The sequence below is a fragment of the Motacilla alba genome, chromosome 17 (genome assembly GCF_015832195.1).
Source record: "Motacilla alba alba isolate MOTALB_02 chromosome 17, Motacilla_alba_V1.0_pri, whole genome shotgun sequence".
NCBI lineage: Eukaryota > Metazoa > Chordata > Aves > Passeriformes > Motacillidae > Motacilla > Motacilla alba.
In genome coordinates this window covers 2081560-2107010 of record NC_052032.1, presented here as the reverse complement: position 1 = coordinate 2107010, position 25451 = coordinate 2081560, and the positions used below count along the sequence as shown (strand labels likewise).

Here is a 25451-nt window from a genome sequence, read left to right as displayed (position 1 = left end):
GGGCCAAAACATGTGCTTAACCCCAAGTGCTTCCTTGTTTTGCTGAATCAGACTAAAGCCAGAGCTGTGACACTGGAAAACCTCTGGAGAAGTCAGGATTGAAGCAAAGAAAGTTGTTCCACACTGCCCTGGCCTGCAGTGTCCCATATCTGTGGCAAACACGCGAGTTGAGCACATTTTGCAGCACAACCCAAATGTGTTTTTCCCCTATAATTTGTGTTTCAAAGGGGGAAGAGCTGAGCACAGATCCCAGCAAGACAGAGGGAAGTAGAGAAAGCTCCACACTATGAGAAGAAGGACAGACAGAGCAGGAATTGGAGTCAGGAAACCTCTGGCTGAGGGCAGGCAGCTGGGCTCAATACCAGCTTGATCTGCATAAAAACCTCTCCTTGAAGGGGAGCAAACCATGTGTGCCCTGGGGAAGTGCTGGGGTTGCTGGGTTGAACACCTTATTCCCGGATTTGGGAAGTGCTGGGGTTTTTGGGATGGTGAAAGCTGCACAACTCACTTAGTGCTGGATTTGGGAAGTGCTGGGGTTTTTGGGATGGTGAAAGCTGCACAACTCAGTGCTGGATTTGGGAAGTGCTGGGGTTTTTGGGATGGTGAAAGCTGCACAACTCAGTGCTGGATTTGGGAAGTGCTGGGTTGCTGGGGTGGTGAAAGCTGAACATCTTACTCCTGGATTTGGGAATGGATGACGGAAGCTGCACAACTCAGTGCTGGATTTGCTGGGATTGTGAAAGCTGCACAACTTACTCCTGGATTTGGGGCTGCTGGGCTGGTAAAAGCTGAACACCTTACTCCTGGATTTGGACTGGATAGGATTTGCTGGGCTGCACAACTCAGTGCTGGATTTGGGAAGTGCTGGGTTGCTGGGCTGGTGAAAGCTGAACACCTTACTCCTGGATTTGGGAAGTGCTGGGTTGCTGGGCTGGTGAAAGCTGCACAACTTACTCCTGGATTTGGGAAGTGCTGGGTTGCTGGGCTGGTGAAAGCTGCACAACTTACTCGCACACGAAGGTTCCCAGAGGAATGTCCTGCATCGTCCGCACTCCCCAGCCCATCTTTTGTGTCCGGTAAAGCTGCAACCGAGTCCTGGGAAAGAGGAAAAGAGGAAATGAAGCCACACTGATGGCAGCACTCCATGGAAAGGATGAATTTTCATGGAGAGATGAGCAAAAAGCCAGCACCTTCCATCAGCAACACTCCCAGAGGATTTTAATATTCACCCTCCCATTCTCACCCTGCAGGGATGCTTCACTCCCACAGCTCCCAGCTGTGGGCAGGTGCTGGCATGGAAACAGCCCAGGGACAAGGGACAAGGGACAAGTGACAGTCAGCCCCTTCTGCCTGCCCAGGTGCACACCAAGGGGCTGGGGAAGAGGGGACAGGGCTGGATGCTCTGTGTGATGATGATTTACAGAGGATATCAGAACCCCACCAGCAGCATTTCCTTCCCCTCCGTGCAGCCCTGGAGGAAGCAGAGAAGGTGGAAAGGGATTTACAGCATTTACAGGGATTTACAGGGGATTTAAGGTGGAGTGGTGCTGAGGGGGAAGGCAGGGATCTCCCAGGGACTAAAGAACACCTTGAGCTAAGTGCTCTGACCCGTCTGCCCTCTGCCAAAGCCAGGGCATTCAGCAATTCTATCATATCCAGCTGCCTGGCTGAAAGACAAGAAAGAAAAGCTGCAACTTGAGACTTCTTGGTGTAATAGCTGCCCTGTGGAATTTTACTGATGGGGTTTATAGGCAGAGAAACAATCCTGTAAGTCATTCTGCCTCCTGCTCAGCCAGAACCTGAGTTAAGTGCAGGATGAACAGTCTCCAGGGCTAGGAAAAGCTTCCTCTATCCCTGAGGGAACCAAAACCCACTCTCAGCAACGCTGTTATCGGAATTAAGTGAAATCTGATGCTCACCTTAACTTCACCCTGTTGCTTTTCCCAGTACTTCTCTTCCCCCCACCCACTCGCTCCTGCACTGTCAGCTCAAACCAAGGGATGGGAACTTCATCCTGTTTGCCCACAGCTTCACCAGGACAAACCATGACCTCAGGGGAGTGATTGCTTTCAGAGAAGCAGGGTCTAACACTGGGTTTGGGGCTTGGGGAAGCTCCCCCAGCTTTTGCCTTGTCCATCAGAGCAGAGCAGAGCCCAGCTCAGGTCTGGGCTCTGCTCTGGAGCTGGCACTGGCGGCAGCGGGGCCACGGCTCCGAGCTGAGCCTGCCAGCTGAGCTGGGCCAGGCTGCCAGCTGGATACGTGTGCTCTGCCAGGCAGAGCTAATTTGGAGCCAATCTGATAAAGGAAGCACTGAAAACAGAGCAGCAGCACCCCTGTGTCAGCTGCAGCCCCAAGGCAGGAGCCTTCCCCACTGCTTCCCCAGGGGCCCTGAGCTCTGCCCAGCACCTGACCCTCCTTCCCAGCAGAGCTGCTCTCCTTGGCTTGTGTTGGGTTCCCAGCCCTTCCCATTTTTCAGAAAAAACACTTCAGCAAGGCAAAAAATGCAAAAGCAATAGCTCTAGCTGTACAGCTCCTGAAGAAACACCCACGGAGGCACCGGGGATCGGGAGCTTGGCAGGGAAAACCAGAGAGAGGTAAAGTTCTGAGGAAACACATCGAGTTCCTTCCTTGCTTATTTTTAACAGTGCAAAATGTCATTGAAACTACAAAGCTTGCAAAAAGAGTGTTGTCAGCACTACAAAGAAATTCTAAAAAACCTTTTTTTTTCCAGTAGGATCCCTTTGAACTTAGTGCAGAAGCAAACTCCTCCATAGCAGAGGTCCAAACCAAAACATTGACATTTTTAGCCAGGCACCAAAATCCCAGCAAAACCTGAAGCAGTGAGGTCAACAGGCATTCAGGTATCCAGTTCTGGGAGAATCATGCCAAGGACCTGTAAATTTTAAGCAGCCAAGTCTGGCCATGCTGGCCTGCATTTCTAATTTAGACTGCTGGCTTACAAGATCTTCTGAATTCAGACTCTGCAGCTCTGCTGCTGTCATGTCCTTCTCAGCTCTCCCCTGAGACACCACACTTGGGCTGTGCATGCAAACCCACAAGCCATTTGTATGTTTTATGGTCAGCTGATGAAAGAACACTGCAGTTCCCACCTGATGGTGCCATGTGCAGGGTGCAAATATTAACTGAGATATTAATTGAGCTCATCAACCCACTGCTGCTTCATTCCTACTTGCAGCATACAGGAACCCACTTCCAGTCCCAGCTTCCAGTGCTGGGTTTTGTGGGATTACAGGTGAGCTGAGAGCCAGAGGGCTCAGGGGTTTGGGGTTGGTCCTGCCCAGAGCAGCTGTGTTTGCCCCTGCTGCTCACCTGAGGCCGTTCTGCACCACCCGGTTCCTGCAGGTTCTCCAGCACGAGCACGCGTGGTTGCACTCGAAGATCAGGGGGGGCTCAGCCATGTTGAACTCGGGCAGGAGTCGGCCATCCTGAAGGAGAGAACCACCCCAGACTGGGTTGTTTGTCTGCTCCTGGGATCCCCAAAACCACAGGCAGAAATTCCCCCCAGGGTAAAAACAGGCCAGAGAAGCCCATGGTGAAGTTGTGCCCTAACCTCCCCAAACCCAGCATCAGAGCTCAGGTTCTGCAGTGGTTTTGCTCTACCCTGACAGCAGCACAGTCACTACTGTCACCCACAGCTGACAAACAGCCAGAGAATTCAGATTTTTGCTGCCTGCTATCACCCTGCATAGCATTTAAAAAAAAACCCTCCCAGTGCTGTGCAGAAAACTGGTGTGCATCATCACCATTACTGCCATTGCTGTGCTGGAGGGGAGAGTGGAGGCTTCGTCTGCCTCTGGAGTAAAGCCCAAACTTGCACAGTCCAAGGCCAGTGCACTCAAGTTCTGTGAATCACACTACATTCCCAAATAACAGTCCCAAAAAACCCTACAATTCAATTATTTACCAACATACAGGATTAAGGAAGTGATGGATGCAATTTATCATATTTAACAAATTTGGCTTTTAAGGCTTGAGAGGTGTAATCACCTATTAATGTGTAAATAAAATGGCTACAAAGCAAGAAAGATGCCAACACTCCCCCTGGGAGAAACCTGCAGACATTCACAGAACTTCTGATCTTTGTAGCACCTGCCCAAAGATGAATCTCAAAACCTCCCTGGAGGGTTGAAGCATTTACCCAAAACAAACCTGACTTCTGGCAACGTGGCAGTGAAAACATCTTTACTCTGCCTTCATCCAGAAGAATCACAATAAATAAAAGCAGATTTAAAAAAATTCTCTTTCTACTCCCCTCCCTTTGTTTACATCTTACAGCACTTTCCACATTGCTCTGAAATGGAAGCTGATTTCACGCTTGGATTATTAAATGCTCCCCATCACATGGGTGTAATTAATGGCTCAGTTGGCACGAGAGGAACACAAATAAATAACACAAGAAAAGCTGCCCTGAGCAGGCAGTTTGGATTATCACACGTCTCAGAGCTGAGACTATAACTTCAGGCATTTTAAGTCAAGAAGAAAGGAGCTGGAATTACAGAAGCAGGGAATGGTTTGGAGTGGAAGGGCCCTCAAAGCTCGGCTCATCCCAACCCCTTCCGTGGGCATGGACATCTCCCTCTAGACCAGGGTTGCTCCAAGCCCTGTCAAACCTGGCTTTGAGTTGTGCAAGGAACTGAATAAGGCAAAATTCAGCTCCCAGGCCCTGGTGTGAGCCAGGAAGGGGCTGTGTGTCCTCACCTTGTCATACCAGCAGCGCATGCTGAGCTGGCCACACATGCAGTTACTGGAGGAGCAGTCGTCTATACAGACACAATACTGCAAGAGAAGCAAAGGGTTAATTCCACACCACTCACACAACTGAGACCACAACTGGGTCAGGAAACCACATCTCCTCCTCTTGCTGCTGCTCCTCAGCCAGAGGCATCACCAGCTTCACCATTCAGCGGCAGTTCCACTCCATCGTTTATTTCTGTGTGCAATGAGCACCAAAGGACTCTGCCTTGCAAGGAAGGATCTCATTCTGAGCCAGCCTCACTGCTCAGGAGAGGATGTTCCCTTGTGGTAACCCTCTCCCATGCCCTGTGAGCTGTTCTCCACACCTGAGGACAAGGGAAGCTCCAGGGAGGGACCAGAGCTGGGAGATGATGCAGCTGTGCTGTCTCAGTCCTCCCCTGCTGCTTCCCACTCCAGCTGGCTGCTTCCCCAAGCCAGCACAGCCCTGCCACCAGGCTGCTGCACAACAGGGACTGGCCCTGGGAAGGCCACTTCAGCCACCTCAGAGCTGTGCCCAGCGAGGTCTCACCCTCACCCTGAACCTCCCCGTCTCTGCTTTCCCACCCAGCCCTTCCAGGACTGCAGTGTCACAGCCAAGACCTCGGCCTGGCTGCTGCAGTCCATGGGAAGGCAGCATGGAGAAGGTCTCCCAGCAAATCCCTGACTCTGCAGCCTCAGAAGAGAGGACAAGGATAAATGGGAGCCACATCAGCCAGCACCAGATGGCCAATGCTACAGCTGAACACAGAGCTCAGCTTAAGCCTCAAAAATGAAGAAAATCAAAATCCCATCTCCTACAACAAGAGCTGGAGGTGAGGCACTCAACCCTAGCTGGAATTTGATGGCAATATCAGGACTCAACATTCCCATCTGGAATGCCAAATCTGTTCTGAGGAGCACTGCAGAGCCCAGAACAGAACAAAGCAGGATGCCTCACCTGTAAATGAGTGATGTTCCTGTCAATGTCCATCGGGGAGGTGACACAGTTCTGTGACACGTATTTGTAATTGCTGGGACAGGGCTCGCTGTCCACGGAATTGACGCAGGGGATGGGGATCCGCTCGTAGCCCCGGGCAATGTCTCTGTCATGGAGAAAGAATTGTCACAGAAGGAAAGCGCCCCAGACAAGGGGCCATTCAGATGCCATCCTGGGGCAGAATCACCGGGCACTCAGAGCCATTCAGACTAGAACAGAGCTGGTGTTTTCCCACCCTGCCTTACAGATGGTTCTTTGTGCTTGTGAGTATTTCCATTTGGAGGATGAATTTGCAAACCATGGCCTGAATCAGCACGGCTTTAGTTCTTCCTAAGCTCACACTGAACTTCACACCAGCTTAAGAAGTACCCGATTCTTTCTTAAGCCCAGCCTTTCCTGTGCAAGGGCTCAATTTCATGACCCACAAGCAAAGCCAGCCCTATTCTCACCTGCTCACCACCTTCTCTATCTGGGCAGGCTTCTCAGAAGATGATTCTTTGAGAGTCTTGTTCATCTGTAGGGCCACCCAGACCTGAGAGTTAAGGCTGGAGCACTGGAGCGGGGTCTCACCCTCCTTGTTCTTTAAAGTGACATCCGAGCCACGGGAAAGAAAGAGACTGCAAAACAGCAAGGAAGGATAAGGATCCCCCGGGAGAAACCAGGCAAGGGGAAAACAAGCTGAATCACATCCTCCAGCCAGCCCTTGAAGGACGAGGAAGAATCTTAGTAGTGAATAATCACCTGAGTTTTCTTTATTAAGCATGGTTCAGTGAATCCTTCTGACAGAAGCTCTGGGCACCCATGAGAGCTCTGGGCAAACCATGCCTTGCTTCAGGTACCTTGCTGGTACCAGCCTAACTTCAGACAGGCTTGAAACTCTCTCTGGCAGGGAAAGATATGGGGTGGGAAGAGTAGGCTGGAAATGGAAGAGGCCCAGAGGAAACTGGTGGTGGACCTGGCCCTTGTTTATACTCACCAGCTTTTGGTGAGAACAGGATGGCTTTATTCAGAGCAGGGATGAAGCAAAGGAAAAGCCCTGTTACCATGCTGGTGGTGGGGGAAAAAAGGATTTAATCAAGGAAGCCAGACACCTTCCTGCTGGGAAGCCCAGGCTGAGCACAGCCCCTCAGACTCCAAAACGCGCCACATTTTCTGAGCAGCTGCTGGCACCTCATGCCTCCCACCCCGGGAGAAAAACAAGTCCTCCATCCCAATCCTGGGCTGTGTGTAAAGACCAAAGGCATTTCAGAGGCTCTCCTGAGCCTGCCAGGCAGCAGCCGGGGGGCAGGGAGGGGTGAGCAGTGCACTTACACCACACACTCGTAGCGGTTCTCTCGCGCCGCGATGTGCAGGGGCGAGTCCCCGTGGATGTTCACGGCGTGCAGGTCACACTTTGCTGCCAGCAGGATCTCAGCTATGTCAACACAGCCAGAAAAAGCAGCCCAGTGCAAACAAATGTTTTCCTCCTGGAGGGAAAGAGAATAGAGAGGAGGCTGTTTAAAACCCTGTGGCTTTGGGGGTTCCTTCCTCAGCTCTGCACCTGCAGCGTTCAGCGTGTGGTGCCATCCCCACCCTGCTCTGGCTGGCTGGGAATGCCAGGGTGGACAGCGAAACCTCAGAGCAGCCAAACAGGGAGTTCTCACTCCATCCACCTCTGCACATCAAGGACAGGGAGGCTGCACACATGGCAATCCATCACCTTCTCTACACACACACACAGACAGCTCGTCAGTCTCTGAGCCACAAACCAATCTAGATCAATCCAGGAAAGAGGTGACAGACATGAACAAACATGCTGGAAAAGGCTGGATGCTGAGTTCCCCAGCCCCAGCAGCCAGGAAAGCTACTGTGCCTCCCAGGGCTGCAAAATTAAGGAGAAAAAGAGCACAGCACAAAATTAAGGAGAAAAAGAGCACACAGGGTACGTGAAGGTGCCAAAAAGAGAATCAAGAGCCATGGGGTAAGCAATCAATCTGACTCCAGGCATCTCTTAAATACTGTATGTACTCATCTCTCACTAGCAGCACTGGAAATAGCTGAACACTCATCTTTCTGATGGAGGTATTTTAAGGGATGATCCTGTTTTCTGTTACACTGCAATTTGCAGCACACGTCGATCCCTTCCCCATGACAGGCTCTAAAGACATCGATGACAACAGTGAAATGATAGTAATGATCACCCAGCTATTCCCCTTTTTTCTTTTTTTTAAAGCAAAAACAAAGCTGCTGCTGGAGTGTTTGAGCTGTTACCATGTAACTTAAGGTCCTGCCTTAAATAGGGAGCTATTGCCACACATCAGGGAGAGGGAGACACTTTCCTACCCAGCTCCTGCTTCCCTTTACAGTCTAGAAAAACTCCACACAATCTGCAGAAAACGTCCATCCTGTGGGTTGCACCCACATGCTGCAGCTCACACAGGTCACAGACACCTGGACTGGTGCTCTGCCTTGCACTGCTGCTGCCTAAAAAGCAGAATCATCACCATCAAAGCATTTCTCCCAAAGCAGGATGTTTCCCAGCAGGAGTGACATTTGTCCTTAACCACATCCAGCAGGACACCCCAGCTGCAGGCCCAGGATGGATGTGTCACACACACAGCTGTTAAGAGCACAGTTTTCTTTCAAGTAAATTGTTGACTGAGTTGATTTGATGTTCATCATTAATGTGTGATCTTGAAGCTGTAACAGATCAAAGAGTCTGTTTTGCTCAGAGTCAGCAAGCACACAGAACAGCCCACAAAGCCCCTCTCACCTTGCCTTCTGTTTTTAGGAACAGGATTGCATGCAGACCTAAGTGTGCTGTGTTTGGCTGGGATAGAGTTAATGTTTCTCCCAGTGCTGGTGTGGGGCTGTGCTGAACACAGGGGTGGGGACACAGAGATGTCACCTGCTGAGCAGGGCTGACACAGAGCCTGCTCTGTCCTGTGCTGCCTCACTGGGGAGGAGACTGGGGGACATGGAAAGCTGGGAGGACACAGCAGGACAGGTGACCCTGACCAAAGGGATATTCCAGACCATCTGACATCAGTTCAAGATATAAAGTGGGGAAAGGAGGACGGAGGATGTTTGGAGTGATGGTTTTTGTCTTCCCAGGTCACTGTTCCATGGGTGGGGCTCCCCTGCAGGTGCTGAACACCTGCCCAACCATGGGAAGCAGGGAATGAATTCCCTGTTTTGTTCTGCTTGTGTGTGCCTTTGGCTCTTCCATTAAACTGTATCTCACTAATCTGTCCCTATTAACTGTCCAGTAGGCTTTTTCTACCTTTTACCCTTCTGATTCCCTCCCCACTGGTGGGGGAGTGAGCAAGGGGCTGTGAGGGGCTTGGTGACTGGCTGGGGTGAGACCACACAGTCACAGAAACACAGAGGGGTTTGGTTTGGAAGAGACCTCAAAGCTCATCCAGTGCCACCCCCTGCCATGGACAGGGGCACCTTCCACTATTCCCAGGTGGCTCCAAACCTTGTCTAACCTGGCCCTGGACACTTCCAGGAACAGGGTGAGACATCACACTTCAACATCCTTAGAGACTCCAAGAAGAGAAACATAGAAACATAGTATAAGGAAAAGAGAGGAGCAGTGCTGATACAATGACTCCCCTCAAGAAGGCTGGGGAAAAGCAGACAGTATCTCTTTGTATCTTCTCTATTTCCCTGTAAATCCCTGGGAAAGCAGCTGGCACAGCCCCACAGGCAGGGCTGGGGGTCCCACGGAGTTTCCAGGGATCCAAGCACTGAGTGCATCCCACTGGAGCAGGATTTAGGGAGGTGAAGGGCAGCTCCAGCCTGAGCTGCCAGCCTGGCCATGCTCTGGACACATCTGAGCTTCGTGCCAGCAATGCCCAGGAATAGCCAGGCTTTGATAGCTGCTGGCAGAGTGCCCAGCCCATCCAGAAACACAAATACAAGCTGATTCCCCTCAGAAGGCATAGAGAGTGCCCCAAACCATACCCAGAGTCACTGGCCTGGGGCAAACACGGAGCTGGTAAGTCTGGACTAAAGGGATCTGCCTGGTGCAGTGTCCAGCGGCAGCACACCGGGATGGGAACCAGCAAGGCTCAGAGCTGAGGATTCCACACAGCATCCTTACAGAGCAGCCGGAGGGACAGCACATCCCACAAGCTGCCATCCCACAAACTTCTGCCCAGAACGCAGGAAAACTCTCTCACCAGACACTTTTCTCTCACACCGTGGCAAGGGACTGAGCCCTAAATCTGTCACCTGGGGCGCGTCTGGGGTTTAAACAGACACTGCAATTTCTGCAGGAGGTTCCAGGGGAGCCTTACGTTGTCCCGGATGTTGATGTCCGAGCCCTTGGCCAGCAGCAGCTTCACCAGCTCGATGTGTTTGTACTCCGTGGCCCAGATCATCGGCGTCCAGCCACCGTCATCCTGGGCAGGGACAGCAGGGTGACACACAGCACACACACGGCCTCCTGCTGGCCCCCACACAGCCCTGCCCTGCCCTCCCCACCTGTCGGCACTGCTGCAGGTCCCGCAGCTCCTGCAGAGCCCAGCGTGGCTGGGAGCAGCACACCTGAGCCAGCTGGAGTTTGTTCCAGCTCAGCAGGCTGGCACTGCACCCCCAGCTTGTTCAAGCACACCGACTGTCCAAAAGGCACAAGGTACACCCAGGGTGTGTAAAAGATCTTACAGAAACTCCCTGAGAAGCCTGGGGGAGCTGCCCTTGCCCCAGGTTAATTACCTCTGTCCCTACCCCCACCTAAGTACTCTGTCTCACCCCACAGCAATGGATAAACCCCAAGGGCAGCGGCCAAACCCCACAGTGACAAGTGGCAGGCTCAGCCCACCCCACACCATTGTCCATGATCCCCCCAGTAGGAAAAGCACAGGGACACCCTGGAGCAGCAGGATCCACAGCAGATTCAAAGCCAAGGAGAAACTGCAAATCAAGGGGAGTTCCCTGAGGTCAGTGAGGGATCGCCCTCCCTGGCAGATGGGAGGGGCACAGAATTGTCACCCTGTGGTGATCTGGAGGTGTCCCCCAGCAGCAGGACTGTACTTGAGTGAGCAGTCAAGTGCTGAGGGAGTCCCTGACCCGGGCAAGCAGCTCCAGCCCTGGGGCAGGCCTCACCTGGCAGTTGACATCCATCTTGCCGTTGGAGAGCAGGTACTGCACCACGTCATAGTGCCCCTTCTTGGCTGCCAAGTGCAGACACGTGGAGCCCTCAGCATCCTGCACACAAGCACAGAACAGACCCTCAGCGATGCTCAGGAACAGCAGAGGAGTTCCCAGATGGAGCAGAGAACTCCAGAAGTCTCCACCCCACTGCCAGGAGGGCAGAGAGCAGGAGCCAGGGCCAGCACTAAGCAGAGCTTGGGAGCTTTACACCAAAGAGGGGGGGCCGGGCAGAGAAGGAAGGGCTTTGCAAAGCCTGGGGATGGCACCAGCCCCAAACCTTGGCAGTGATGCCCCCTGCTTCTCCAACAGCCCCTTTCCCACTCCCCTCCATGTGCTGGAGAGCCAAAGGAAAGCAAAAATCCCTTACACAGGCAAAGTTTGCACTTTACATCAGAAAATTCACTTTGTCTCAGGTTGAAATGCTCCATTTCTCCAGGTTTTTGCTGGGTTTTGTTAGCCCAAGGCACCTGGCAGCAGGTCCAGCCTGTGGTGTCTCTCTCCGGAGAGACCAGGTCCCCAGCCTGCCCACAGCCATCTGCACAGACAGGAGATAAAAACAGCCCCAAAGGCTGAAAGGAAAAATGCCTTTGGGAGCTGGGAATGCAAGGCCTGGAGGAGATGGACAGGCTGTGAGTCATGATGGAGATGCTCCCACCCTCCCACCAAAGATCTCTCTGGCAGCAGCCTGACTTTTATCAGGCATTTATATCCCAAGAGCTTAGCACAGAGCAAGGCCCAGAGAGCAGGAAATCAGGAGGAGGAAATGAAAGACTGAAAAAACCAAATGACTCCTTCCAGCTAAATCCCTGGGAGCAACGCTGGAGGTGAGAGCTTTGGGACAGAGCTGATGTGATGCAGGGTGAGGGAGCAACTCTCTGAGCAAGGAGGGGACATCTCAGGTCAGGGATTGCACCAGGAGGGCTCCTTGGGACACAGAAAGAGTTTCTACACCCCCATATGTGCCTGCTCCAGCTGAATAATTCCACAGCTTTCCCCTTGGATGGGCAAGAACCAAGTGCAGCTCCCCAGCCCTGGGAGAGCAGGCAGATTTTATTGTAAAGGTTCTTCAGGTTTTGAGTGGGGCTTTTCCATGCTGGAAACAGGACCAACAGCTTCACCCTGGGGGCTGGGGAGCCCCCAGCCAGCTCCCTGCCCTGCAGTTCCAGGGCTCTGCACACACCTGCCCCGGGTAGGGGCTGGAGCTGCTTCCAAACCAATGCTGCTGCTTTCAAACGGAGGCATGAGCTGCTGCAAGAAACTAATTAACATCATCAACTAGCCTAGACCTCAGATGTGATCTGAGGCTTCTAATTTGCATTTTCAAGCTCAGAATTTATCTCCTTCCCTTGACCTTCAGAAACACAAACTCTCCTTTTTTCTCTTCCACAGGAATAAATCACGTGAGAGATGTCTGGGCTGCTCCAGGGTACTTGGGACAGTGGCCAGCACAAACCCACGGGAGCCTGTCCTGTTCTTTCCCCTTCCCAGCTCAGAACCAGAATCACAAGGATCCATTTAGGGCCTGGATTGGGCAGCACCTGATACCTTGTGCAATGCTCCCAGCTCCTTCCCAAACCCAGCCAAGAGCAGCAGGTTGTGACAATAGGTTTGCATGGGGAGGGTTCCTGTGCTCCAAACAGCATCTGATTTATGGGACTAATAAATGGTCTGTGTATTTTCCAAGACTGCAAAGCATCCAGAGCATGCTAAAGGCAAAGAGACAGCTGCATTTTATTGTTTTGGTTTAAATTAAGGGGTAGAGTTTAAAGATGGGGTTCGATTTTGCCACTGCAGCATGACTGCAAGAATCCACACATCAGTCCTTTGGAAAGGAAGGCTTCCTCTGTCATTTTTCCTGGCTTGGCAAGCACCTAATTACCAGCCTATTTTAAAACATCACCCCAAAACTCTCATTATTAGAGCCTACAGAGAAGGGAACTCTGAAATCCAACTTCACTGCAGTGGATTTGTGACCTATGAAATCTTATTTGTGACCTATAAAACCTATGAAATCAAATCCCCCTGACATTTGGTGTCACAAACTAAAGAGAAAAGTGGCATCACTTGCCCCAAACAGCTCATGGCCAGCAGAAAAATGAGATTATGACACCCCCAGACTCCACTCCAAGACAAACCAGTCCATTTCTCCTCAGCCTGGGCACTTCCACCCAAAACTTCAAGGAAGAAATGTTGGACAGAGGCTTCCTCAGGAGAAAAAGGGAAGGAATAAACTGCTACCTTGGGATCTACTAGTGCTCCAGCCTTGATCAGGTATTTCACAGTTTCCAGGTGGTTGTTTTCTGCTGCTTCCATCAGCGGGGTCCTCTGGTCCTCAGAGCAGGTGTCAATGTTAGCACCAGCCTGTTGGGAGGCCAGGGCAAGGACAAGGACAATTAGCCGAGGAAGGATGTGGGAGTAGAGATTTAATAACAAGATTTTCTCCTGAAATTTAGTCATATTAAGGAGGGGAAAAAAGGAATAAAAGAGAAATAGAATGAGGAAAGAAGGCAGTGCAAGTCCACCTGCTCTGGAAACAGCACGTGCTGCCTGCCCCCTCTCCTGCCTTCTCCAGCCAGGAGGGAACTGTAAGGAAGCCAACAGCTGGTATTAAATAATTCCTGTTATTACCAGATTTTGTACTCCTACTTTGTATATATTGTTTGTGTAACAATTTGAAAAAGTCAGCTTCCTCCTTTTCCAGCAGCTTTGTTCTCCCTGGTCTATCATTTAGCCTACAGCCACCAGCTCTTCTCAATGTCACAAGCAGTAGGAACAACTTGCTGATGGCAACAGAGGCAGGAACTGTAAAAAATATCCTGGGGGTTGGCTAAATATTCCTGTGGAAGTCAATGGCACTTCCACAGAGATCTCTGAGCATCTGCTCAGTTCAACCCAGAGTGCCTCCAACCAACACCTCACTCCTTCCAAACCATGGCTCTGTCAGGTTATCCTGCCTGCTTTAGCCCTTGGGCTGAGCTCAGGAACCACCCAGAGCTTAAACTCAAAAGTCTCAGACACATCACAGCTCTTGGCAGGGGTGTGTGTGAGGCTCAGACCTGTTCACAGCAGCTGACTCAGGTTCACCTGGCACAAGGAGCTGTTTCCAGGTGCCTCCCACTGAATTCCTTTGTTTTGACTCTTTTCCCCAGCCAGAGCTATTTAAACCAGGGCAGAGGAGGCATTTCCAGTGGAACAAGCTGGGGCCATTCCCTGCCAAACACAGGGCTGCTGCAGAAGCCAGACCTCAGGGAGAGACAAGATGAAGCACTCTGGAAACAAACCAACCCTACTGATAATTAAATTGTTTGTGATATCTCACAATTTTTGCTCTTTTTTCTCATTCCACTGTCTTCACACGCAGTCATTTCAGTCAGAGCAGCCAGGAAGGTGCCTTCAAACAGTACCTGAAACTCCAATTCCAGGTGCTGAAATGCACCAGCCCAGCAGGATCATTTCCAAGGGCCCGTCACTGCTGCCTTCTCAACAGCCCTTTAAGGCTTCCCAATCCCAGAGGGTAAACAAAAGGTACTTCCAGTCACTCCAGACCAGGTACACCAGGTACAAAAAGAAAATCTGTAACTTTTTAAATGCTTCTTTTTCTTCTTCACAGTGTTTTGGAGCAGGCTCAACAATATCCCTACAGCTTTGACCATCATCCCTCAGTCAGAATCCAAATCTCAGCCAACAAACCAAACTTGCATTTTCCCTTCACTCCCTTCTGCATGTGAGACATTTATGCTGCAGAGGAAAATCCTGCTGGAGCTCCTCAGGTTTTGACAGAAGGGAAGGCAGGGCCTGGCAGCTCCCAGTCTCCAGAGCCTCGCTGTCCTCATCACCAAGAGCAACCTGGCTTGGAGATCAAAACCAAGAGCTTGGAGATCTCCTGCAGCCTGGCAGCACATCTGGCAGTGCATCAGGCTGTGCTGGTGCTGGCACATCTGGCAGTGCATCAGGCTGTGCTGGCACATCTGGCAGTGCATCAGGCTGTGCTGGCACATCTGGCTGTGCCCAGCTCTGGCTGTGCTTAGGCAGAGACCCCCACCTGCCCCACAGTGCCCTGCACCAAATCTTCCCCTGCTCCTTGCCTGGAGAACAGAACAATTCCAGCAGGACAATTCCAGCTGTGTCCTCCCGTTACTCCGCCCCACTCCTTCCTCAGCAAACCCTGGCTCGAGGAGGTTTTTCACAGGAGGGATTTTCCCTGCTGATTTCCATGTGGGGCAGACCAAAGGCCACAGAAAATGGTTTGTACAGAGGGCTGGAAGTACAGACAGACCTGAATGAGCATGTGGCAGATGTCCACGTGGCCAGACTCGGCAGCAGCATGGAGAGGGGTTCTCTTACTCTGATGCTCCATTTTAAAATTAGGGTCAATTCCATCCACTGCAAAACAGAGCAGAGACACTTTCAAGCACAGTTCAAAGATTGAAGTGTAACAGGAAAATCATGTCTCAGCTGAAGGCTTTTAAAGGATTGATTCCCAGCCCATCCTCAGCCCTGCTCACGTCTCACTGCACATTTCACCAGAAAGCTCTCAGGGCAGTCCCCTGCACATTCAAGATGCAGCAGCCCCCAAACCCCGAGCTTAGAAACACCATGGAATTCAATACCTTTTTAAGGCATTACTATCTCTCCAAAGGCAACATCCTTCAGCCTCACATCTCATCTCAAAAACAACAAACACTACACGAGGATAAAAAAAGAAAAAACACTGCTTGGTTTAAAGCAACCCAGAAATTGGGAACAACAAAGAGTTTGTACCACCTGGGTTCTGTCTCAGCACTATTAACTGGGATTATATTAGTGATCCTTTTTGCACCCCTGCAAATACAGAGCTGCAACACGGGTGGAATTTGTCCACACAGGCTCAGGATCTGGCCAGAGATTCTCACAGCTGTGCAGAGACTGACAGATGATGCTGACAGCCAGACAAAGATGTCTGGGCATGATAACATGTTGTGTATGATGAGGCTGTAGTTAAATATCAATGAATAACATTTCTGTGCTATTGAAAACAGGAACAATGGAGCAAACACTTGCTAGACAAAAAAAAGAGAAGGAACTGATAAAGGGCAAGAACAGAAAGCATCCAAAAATGTACAGCAAAGTACTGGAGTGGAAAGGAAGCATCCTGAGGAAACATTGTGTCCTTCAGAGGGGGAAATTCCTGGGGAATATTGGATGCTAAAAACAAACTCAGCAGCTCAAAGGCACCTGATGATAGGCACCTCTGTACCCCAAAACAAACCCCATGGATTGAAGGCTCTTCCTTTTTGCTTTCTTGCTGATGGGTCTTGGCTTAAACTGACTCCATCTATTCCCTCTCCACTGGATGCAAATATGTACCCCAGGCATGGAGAGGGGCTGGGAAAAACCACATGGAGGTCATTCTGGGGACACAACCAGCATGGATAAACCATGCTCAGATGCAGACACGAGTGGGGATCAGTGCACATTTCCCAGAGACATGAAGCTTCCCAATGACGCATCACCCGCAGGAGTCTCTGCTCCCCGGGGGCACTGGGAGATGACGTGGTGCCCTGCTGGGAAGTGGCCGCTGGCACTGCCTGGCAGGAGCTGGGAGTGCTGCCAGACAGGCCCTGGCCTGGGCAGGAGGCACCTACCCAACATCAGCAGGACCTTCTGCAGCTCCCCTTGCCTGGCAGAGAAGTACAGCTGCTTCGGGTGGAACCGCAGCTTCTTGGGCCTGCAGGAGCGGGGAGAGAGGAGGAATTAATGCCCAGGGAGGAACAGGAATGTCACCCCGCACTGCCACCCCTGGGCCTGACAAAGTTCTGGGCTCATCCCGCAGTGTGGGCAGCAGGGCAGGGGGAACTCTGCCCCTCTGCCCCTGTGCTCAGCTGAGACCCCACTGCAGAGCTGCCTCCAAATCTGGGATCTCCAACACGAGGAGGACGTGGAGCTCTGGAGTGAATCCAGAGGAGGCCCCTGAGATGCTCCAAGGGCTGGAGCCCCTCTGCTCTGGAGCCAGGCTGGGAGAGCTGGGGGTGCTCACCCAGAGGAAAGAAGGCTCCAGGAGAGCTGGAGAGGGACTGGGGACAAGGGATGGAGGGACAGGACACAGGGAATGGCTTCAAACTGATAGACAGGAAATTTAGGATTAAATATATGAAATAAATCCTACCCTGTGAGGGTGGGCAGGCCCTGGCACAGGGTGCCCAGAGCAGCTGTGGCTGCCCCTGGATCCCTGGCAGTGCCCAAGGCCAGGCTGGACAGGGCTGGGAGCAGCCTGGGACAGTGGGAGGTGTCCCTGCCATGGCAGGGGTGGCACTGGATGAACTTTAAGGTCAGTTCCAACCCAAACCTTCTGTGATTCTCTGACACAGCTCCAGAGTATATCTCCAAGAGAACAAGTCTCCAGAAGGAGGCTTTAAAACTTCCAGCTCCAGCCCCAGGCAGTCCTGTTCCAGTGAGGGCTGGATCTATTCAGAGCTGCTCAGCAACAGAGTCTGGGTCTCACTACTGTGAACAGGAGCTCCCAGAAGTTACAGCTGCAGCTGGAGAGCCAGCGAAAAACTAAATCCTCCAGAGAAATCAATAAGACATTTAGAGCTGTAACAGTTCTCCCAAATCTGTTGGGGATGACTAATGAGTGAAGTGAAGTGAAGTGAACAAAAAAAGCTCTGACTTGGACCAAAATCCAGAAAAGCTAAATCTCCTTTTCTCTAAGCCAAGCAACTTTGCTGGGAACTGGAGTGACCCAATGGTCTTTTTCTTACTTTTCAGAGTCCAGGGCAATCAGGGCACTTTCCAGAGTTTCCTTCACTGGTCCCTGGGTCAAGCTAGTAGTAGGCTTTGGGAAAACTGAAGACCCAGGGATGTCAAACCCTTCAGCAGCCGAACTTTCTGGCTTGTCTTCCTCTGACAACCTTGTCCCAGTGCCACTGAAGAGGAAAAATGAGAGACAGCCAAAGCACAACCATTAAAAATACACAACAATGTTTCTCTTATGCCAAAAAAGAAAAGCAAATGCATTTTAAATACAGATAAGTGTAACCGAAATCGAAACCCAAACCAATATATTTTACAGCTTTTTCGGTAAGAACTTGCCCCAGAAAGGAATTGCACTGCCCTCTGACTACATCTTGATGTACTCTGTGCTACAGGAGACCCAGGCACATGGGGCAAGTCTTAAAGCCACCTAAACAAGGCCAGATGGGATGGGAAGTCAGAGCACATTTCAACACAGGGCTGGTTTGATTTGTGTTTTCCTCCTCTCACAGGTGCGAGTCAGGAGCTGCAGATGGGAATGGCTGTCACTTAGCAAACCTGAAAATATCAACTAATTCCACTATTACTCCATTCCTAACAATAAGAGGAAGGAATGGTTTAACTCCTGAACCCTCCCCAACCTCCAGAGCCTCTGCCTCAGCTCTGGGGCAGCGAGTGCCCCAAAACACCCCTGCAGATTCCTGCAGCTGAGCCAGCCCAGGCAGCACCCAGCTCATCAGGAGGAGCCCAACCATTCCAACTGAAGCCTGGGCTGGCAGGAGGTTTGAGATCCCCCCGTGCCCCCATGCTCACCTCCCCGTGGTGGTGTCGGCCCTGCCCTCCACAGCCGCGGGTTTCTGCTGCTCGTAGCTCAGGGACACCGTGGAGGTGGTGTCAGCCTTGGCTATTGTCACCTCCTTGGCCTTGGAGGCCTCCTCCCCGCAGTGAGGGCAGTAGCTGGTGTCGTTCACCTGCGAGGCACAGCTCTTGTGGAAGCGGTGGGAGATGCTGCTCTCGGGCTGACACTCCATGAAAGTGCCCTTAAAAAACCACAGAGAAGGAATTCAGCCCCTGCCGGGCCCGTGCCTCGCCCCTTCACACGCTCCATGCCACTCCTCTCACCACCTCTCTCGGCCCTGCTGCGTCCAGTACAGTAAAGCAAGCACTGCCACTTCTTTAGAAGAGAACAAAACCAAGGTAAAGGGGGAAAAACTCACTTGGTTAAGGACTGCAAAGCAAGATTTGGAATTGTGTTTGGGAAACAGAACAAAGAAGTCCCAATTTCCAGCTCTTCCCTCTAACGCTTGAAGTTCTCGCTTGTGTCTCTAGAAGTGCCAGTGCACTGTAAGGACGCCCCCAAAACTGGAAAAGAAACCTTCAGACCTGTGCTGAGCCAGCATTAAAACTACCTGAAACACAGCTTACACAAACCATTCAAGAACCTGCATGAATCTGCCACTGACCCCACTGTAACCCAAATTATGTGACTCTTCTGCCTGGACCAGCCTAATTAACCCAAACAAGCTCACTGCTCATGCAACAAACTGGGCAATTCCTCTTAGAAGTATTTTCCCTTTCTAGCAAAGTCCCTGCAACTGCTGTGCAGGAGCCCAGACCTCCCTGCCTGTGGGGTCAGTGCTGCCTGAAGCCCTGCTGTGCTGTGGGGTGGTGATGGTGGCACAGACAAACACTCCAGGTTCACCTCTGTGCACCAGCACCCAGCACTGAGAGATGGAAGAGAGTGTAAGGAAAGGCCAGCCAAATCCCCTCTTCTCCTGAATCCAGTTCTCCAAGCAATCTAATTAACTCTATTTCAGCTTTGCAAATGCCTTGAAGGGTTTTGAGGATTTTATCTTCTAAATGATCTTTGACTCAGCAAGAAAACCCAGGATGGCTCCACTTACTACAATAATGCTTGAGACGACTGCAGCATCTTTCCTTGAGTCATCTTGAAGGATACCAGCATCACACAATTAAGCCTCATCATCACTTCATGAGGCCTCAGTTGGTGCCTTTCAGCTTTACCCACAGGGAAAGCAGGACACTGGCCACTAAAGGACTGCACCAAGTCCCTTAAAAGCCTTGGTGGCACAGGTGGAAGAAGCAGCAGGAGATGACAGAGTGGTTTGAGTTGGAAGGAACCTTAAATCCCATCTGGTTCCAACCCCCTGCCATGGGCAGGGACACCTCCCACTGTCCCAGGCTGCTCCAAGCCCTGTCCAGCCTGGCCTTGGGCACTGCCAGGGATCCAGGGGCAGCCCCAGCTGCTCTGGGCACCCTGTGCCAGGGTCACCCACCCTCACAGGGGAGAATTCCTTCCTAACATTTAATCTTCCTAATATCTAACCTAATTGAGATCTCCAACAGTGCCTTGGTCCAGTGCCATCACTCAGGTTCCCCATCCTGAGGGAACACAGAGGTGGGGGCACAGCTTCATTTACAAACCAAGCTAAGACATTTTTTGGATGTGATTGATCTGTACACAAAGAAAAACAACAAACCCTTGTTCCAAAGAAATTCCAAAGACAAGACTTCCAGCATGTGAAATCCCTTTGGTAACACCCCTTGGGGGTCTCCAGGAAGATCAAGGTGATGATTTCAGCTGCCCTCACACACATTCCTATTGAAAACACCTCCTGATGTGCTGTGGAACGAGGTGGGGCTGATGCCAGGAAGTCAGGACACCCCTTTAGGGACCATCTCCACCTTCAGCTTCCAGCTGTTGCAACAGGTACCCCCTTCCCTAGATCGAGAGCACGAACTTACTGCAGTGCAAAAGTATCCACAGCCAGGGCAACACTGGTGTTTCACCATCCTCCCTCTATGGTCCTCACACAGCACCAAAAGCTGGACTTTGTTAGACGGGCGCATCAGTTCATACTTAACCACACTGTTTGTGCATCGGCCCAGCTGGAACAGGAGAAATTAAAGGAAATGAAATTACTGCAGACCACAACACTCCCTGTGCTTGTGCAGAGGAAGATTTTGTACACTGCCTCGAGGAGCCCTGGCTTTTTCACAGGAATTCAGCTGTGTGCCAGAGAGCATTAGCAGTGCAGCAGGAAGCTGTGAAAGCTGCTCTCAGGAAGGAATGCATCATTTACTAACTAACATGCATGTGCACCCCGAGTCATTTGTTCCTTGCAACAACAACAACAAAATCATAACTGGAAATAGGCAACAGCCAAGCAGCAGAAGGGGCAGTCCCAGGGGCCTGACTCACACAACACACACTCTCCTCTTGCCAGGAAGAGCGGGTGTCAGTGACCAAGAGAAGGAGACCATACGCACTAAATCTTGTTACTGCTCAAAACTCCCAGTCACAGGAAGATAGAGGGGAAAATAATTGCTCCTCATTGCCAGTGAAGTTATCGTCTGTACTGGTTCCAGCACTGGCCCCTGCCCAGACCACAGGGATGAAGAGCCAGGCTTTCATGAGAGCTCAGCTAAAGTCATGTTTGGAGTGGGTTTTCCAAAGGATTTCACCAATCTACAGCTCTGGGCTTAAAAATCAGAGGATCACAGAATCATGGAATGGTTTGGGTTGAAAAGGACCTTAAAACTCATCCAGTTCCACCCTTGCCATGGGCAGGGACACCTTCCACTGTCCCAGGCTGCTCCAAGCCCCAATGTCCACCTGGCCTTGGGCACTGCCAGGGATCCAGGGGCAGCCCCAGCTGCTCTGGGCACCCTGTGCCAGGGCCTGCCCACCTCATAGGGAAGAATTTCTTCCCAACCTTCACCTGTCCTCCTTCAGCTTGAAGCCATCCCCCTTTTCCTATCACTCCATGCCTTCTCGTGCCCCACCTTGTCCTGTTACTGGCAGCAGGTTCCAGAACCGGGGTTCCCTGTTCCCAGCCAGTGTTCCTTGCCCTGCTGCACCAAGAGGGAGCAGCACCTCCTACAGCCACCACTGTCCCAGCCCAGCTGTCACCTGCCAGCATGACACAACACTCTTTGTGTCTGTTTCAAGCTCCCCTTGATAATAATCTTGCTTCCCCCAAATACCTGGCAAAGGAGATTTATAAACTAGGAATATCAAGGTGAAAGGCTGCTCCAAGGAAGGGTCCCTTGGAGGAAAGGTGGAGAATTTATTGTGCTCATGACAGAGTCAGTCAGGGACTCAGTGCCACAGACTGTCCCTCTGCCCAAGGCAAGGATTTGCTGCTTTTTCTCAACAAAACTAAACTTTCTTTCTAATTTTTTTAAATTCCACTCCTGAAGACGCAACACCCCTGTGGGAAAAGAGAATGGATTTTAACCTAGGCTCATCAATCCTCCCAGCATCTCCAGTTCAGCTTTCCCAAATTCCAGCTGCAAAGACTTCTGTGGTTGGGACACCTTGGCCAGACTGATCCCTGTCTCCACCCCGAGCCCAGGGGCTGCAGGGGTGGCACAAGGGGACCCCCTCATTTTCCTGAGGAGGAATTTTACTGAGCTGAGGAAATTCCATTGACATGTGGAAAGCTGCATTACCCATGTGAAGAAGACCCTGCACTGTTATGCCATACTTTATTATTTGTTAGAAACTCTAAAACAAGTTCAACATGATTAATTGCTATTTTCCAACCATTAGAGAGTGCAGCAGGGTGCTCATAACTATTTATAACACTCTCCAAGGACATGACAGCCTGGAGAAGCCACTATTCACACATATAATATTCCTTTAACATCTCTGAGTCACTTATCCCATTATCAAAAAGAATCTAACATAAAGCATGGCCTTTGCTATTCCTCCCTGTGATTTATCCAAGGACAGAACTGCCAACTCGCCATAGCCAGGAGCAGGAATTCTCTCACACACCTTTTGTTTGTTTAGAAACCCTGGGGCCCCCTCTCTCTGATGAGTCTCCCAGGACGTTTTCTCTTGAATGAATCAATTTTGCCATTCTTTGGAATTCCTCTCTCTGCAGGTACCAGCACATACTATCAGAAGCAGAGCTGGTCTACACACCTGATTATCCTTTGTCCCTCCATCCACCCTTCTCCTGGGATCCTAGAGGAGAACTAGGGATATTCCCACTCCTTGTGCTACCACTGGTGAGTGTGAGAGTGCTGCAGTGAGGCTGAAGCTGAAAAGAAACCCAGTAAAAGGAGAATCCATCAAGAGCATTCCTGTCCTGCACTTCTCACTTTCCAGATCTTGGAATGGAGTCACTTCTGCCACTTCCTTCCACACTTCTGGAACCAGCAGAGCCCAAGCAGCCTAGCTGTGACCCAAAGGCATCGAGTGCAATGCCTGTCAGGCTGGCAGACCTGGGGCTGCACGGCTGCCAGGACATGGAAGCTTTGGGACAGAAAGAAAGGAGGAGAGAGAAAGGCTGGGGCAGCAGAGGCCATGCCAAGCTCCTGAACTCAACACCTGGCCACAGAAAGGTTTGCAGCAGTTCCTTCGTAGTCAAGGGAAAGCAGCTCCAATCCTTGAGTGGATTTTGTCCCTCTGTGCAGGTTCCTGTATCTGAGCCCATTTGGCCTGAAGTGTGAATGTTGCATCAACCAGATCCAGCCACACAGGCCAGGACAAGCCCGAGAGAGCCACCCAGAGCCTCACCCCAGTGCAGACACAGAGCTGCTCCCTTCCCAGGGGCCTCACCCCAGTGCTGGGACAGGCCCAGAGTGCTGGGGCCCTCAGCTGAGCAAGGGGGACACGGGCCCTGCCATTCCTCACACCAGTGGGGCCCGGTCTAGCAGGCCCAGAGCCCCTGCGTGACCCCACACGTGCTCCTGGCACAGTCTGTCACTCTTTCTGGCCTTGTCCTCAGCAAGAAAGGCTGTGGGGAGCTAAAGGACAGGCTCCTACCTCGTTGTCCACGCTCTCCGTGGCCATGCACTGGTTGTTGGCTAACGTGGTGATCTCTCTGCTTTTGGGGGTTTCCATTCGACAGCTGCACAGGGGCACTTCCTGCAGACCATCCACTTCCATGGCTTCAGGGCCATTGGAGAGACCTGGGGCACAGAAACCAGTGAATTAACTCCAGTTCTCTGCCAGGAGAAAGGATTCAGTCCATCAGCACCAGCCATGCCCTGTGACATCTTCCCATTCCATGTCCTGAAATGCTCTCCAGGCTTCAGCAGCATCCTGTAAGAGAGACCCTTTTACACCAGCTGGAGTTTGCAAAAGCCTCCTGCACTTTTCCAAGTCCAGCCACACTCAGCTGACTGTGCTGAAATCAAGAGTGATTAATAAGTTCATCAGTTTATTCTGAGAAAACCTCAAAAAGGCCAAGCAATGAGGTGCAGGTTTTTATCAGCCTCTCTCCCCTCCCCACAACACTGGGCTCTGGCACCAGGAAATTTGTAGGAAACCACCCAGAGCTGGAAATTTGAATAGGCAGTGGAGTGATAAATAGAGATGATCAGGAAAGCACAAACTCCTATTTGCAAAGGCTTATTACACAGATGGGAAAACAAAATTCCTGGGACTGTTTGGTGTCAGCCAACCACAAATTATTTATTTTGGAAAGAGAACAAACCAGGGAAAAGAAAGCAGCAAGATGCTCCAATGTTCTTGCCTTTTCCTCATCTCCTCTCAGATGCTGAACATTTACAAACCTGTGGAAAGGCAGAGGAGGGCTTTTGAGAGGGGTCACTGTGGGAATATTCCTGTGGTTCCTCTGGATTGAAATCCATCACTGGGTTACCCAGGATTGCCAAACACTGGCCTAGTGACAAGGGGATTGCAGTCCTACCCTCCTCCTGCAGGCCTGCACCAAACCATCTCTGCAAGGTTTGCAGCACAGAATCCTTTGGGCTTTGGGCTGGCTCACCCTGAAGCTTTCATCCCAAGCTTGTCCTGCCCACTGCTGTGGGATTGACTCACACTGGAAGGAAGCTTGCTGCTGTTTCTCAAGCGTTTGAATGGGAATGGAGAGTTCTCTTGCTGTGAGGTTTTGCAGGCTTAACTTCATCGCTGGGGGAGATTCCTCCTCAGCTGCCCTGGCAATGGCAGCCTTCCCCCAGAGCACCCTGCCCGTGGCTCTGACCCTGCCAGCAAGCACAAGCCCCTTTCATCCCATCAGGAACTCCTCGAGCCAACAAGTTGCAAGCCCAAGCCCAGCAAAGGGATATTTCAAAACATACAAGGCCAGGGACAGTCCTTGCTGTTTTCATGTAAAATCCTGTCAAGATCTTAAAGGTTTAAGAGTTTTCTCTGGAAGCACAAATCACAAAGCTCATTCCTCGCCTTCCGAGCTGTCACTTCCCTAATCTGTTTGACATCCAGAGGCTGTGGTGAAAGCATCCCTCATCCCTCCTGACCCTCCCTTGGTGGGGAAAGCTCCCACCCTCTCTTTGAAGTGCCTCTATCAAAGGAGCCAGACAAGCTTTGAGGCAGCAGTGGGGACAGATGGGAGGATCCAGCCAGGGGATGCTGGGTCTGAGGAGAGTTCAGCACTGGGAGCAGCAGCTGGGGCTCAGCACCCAGGGCCCAGCACCAGCCCCTCCCCTTCCCAGGCTGAACGAGCCATTCCTGAGGGAATCCAGTGGCAGCAATTCTGGGAGGATGCTGAATTAGCATATTTCAGGGAATGGAGGAGAGCTGCCGAGTGGGACAGGAGGGCTGGCTCTCACCTTGGACCCTTGGTGAGAGTATTCCTGAGCTAGCGTGCCTCACTGGAACTGGGATCCCATCTACAGCCTCATTCCATCCCAGCACCCTCCCTACCCTCACCCACATCCCCAGCCTCACCCCCATTCCAAATCCATCCCTATTTCTATCCCAGCCCCATCCCTACACTCATCCCCATCCCAGCCCCATCCCCATCCTCATGCTCACCCTTAGCCCAGCCCCATTCCCATCCCCTCCTCATTCTCATCCCAGCTGCATTCCTATCTCAGCCTGTCGTCATCC

The 25451-nt window shown here is 51.5% G+C and overlaps 1 protein-coding gene across 14 annotated transcripts in view; it reads right to left on the bottom strand.

Moving 5' to 3' along the window:
* EHMT1 (euchromatic histone lysine methyltransferase 1) overlaps window positions 1-25451 on the bottom strand; it is a 123370-nt gene that overhangs the window by 9100 nt on the left and 88819 nt on the right. For 12 of the 14 annotated variants that reach the window (XM_038156000.1, XM_038155992.1, XM_038155990.1 and 9 more), the window contains 15 exons: window positions 23403-23548; window positions 20369-20512; window positions 18416-18642; window positions 17611-17775; window positions 16495-16577; window positions 15147-15253; window positions 13109-13231; window positions 10823-10924; window positions 10015-10119; window positions 7043-7197; window positions 6181-6348; window positions 5693-5837; window positions 4720-4797; window positions 3331-3446; window positions 1009-1095 (listed from right to left, as the gene is read on the bottom strand). In XM_038156000.1, the coding sequence (XP_038011928.1) occupies window positions 1009-1095; window positions 3331-3446; window positions 4720-4797; window positions 5693-5837; window positions 6181-6348; window positions 7043-7197; window positions 10015-10119; window positions 10823-10924; window positions 13109-13231; window positions 15147-15253; window positions 16495-16577; window positions 17611-17775; window positions 18416-18642; window positions 20369-20512; window positions 23403-23548 (1951 nt within the window). The remainder of the gene's footprint in view (window positions 1-1008; window positions 1096-3330; window positions 3447-4719; window positions 4798-5692; window positions 5838-6180; window positions 6349-7042; window positions 7198-10014; window positions 10120-10822; window positions 10925-13108; window positions 13232-15146; window positions 15254-16494; window positions 16578-17610; window positions 17776-18415; window positions 18643-20368; window positions 20513-23402; window positions 23549-25451) is intronic. The other 2 variants (XM_038156002.1, XM_038156003.1) reach the window with 1 other exon arrangement.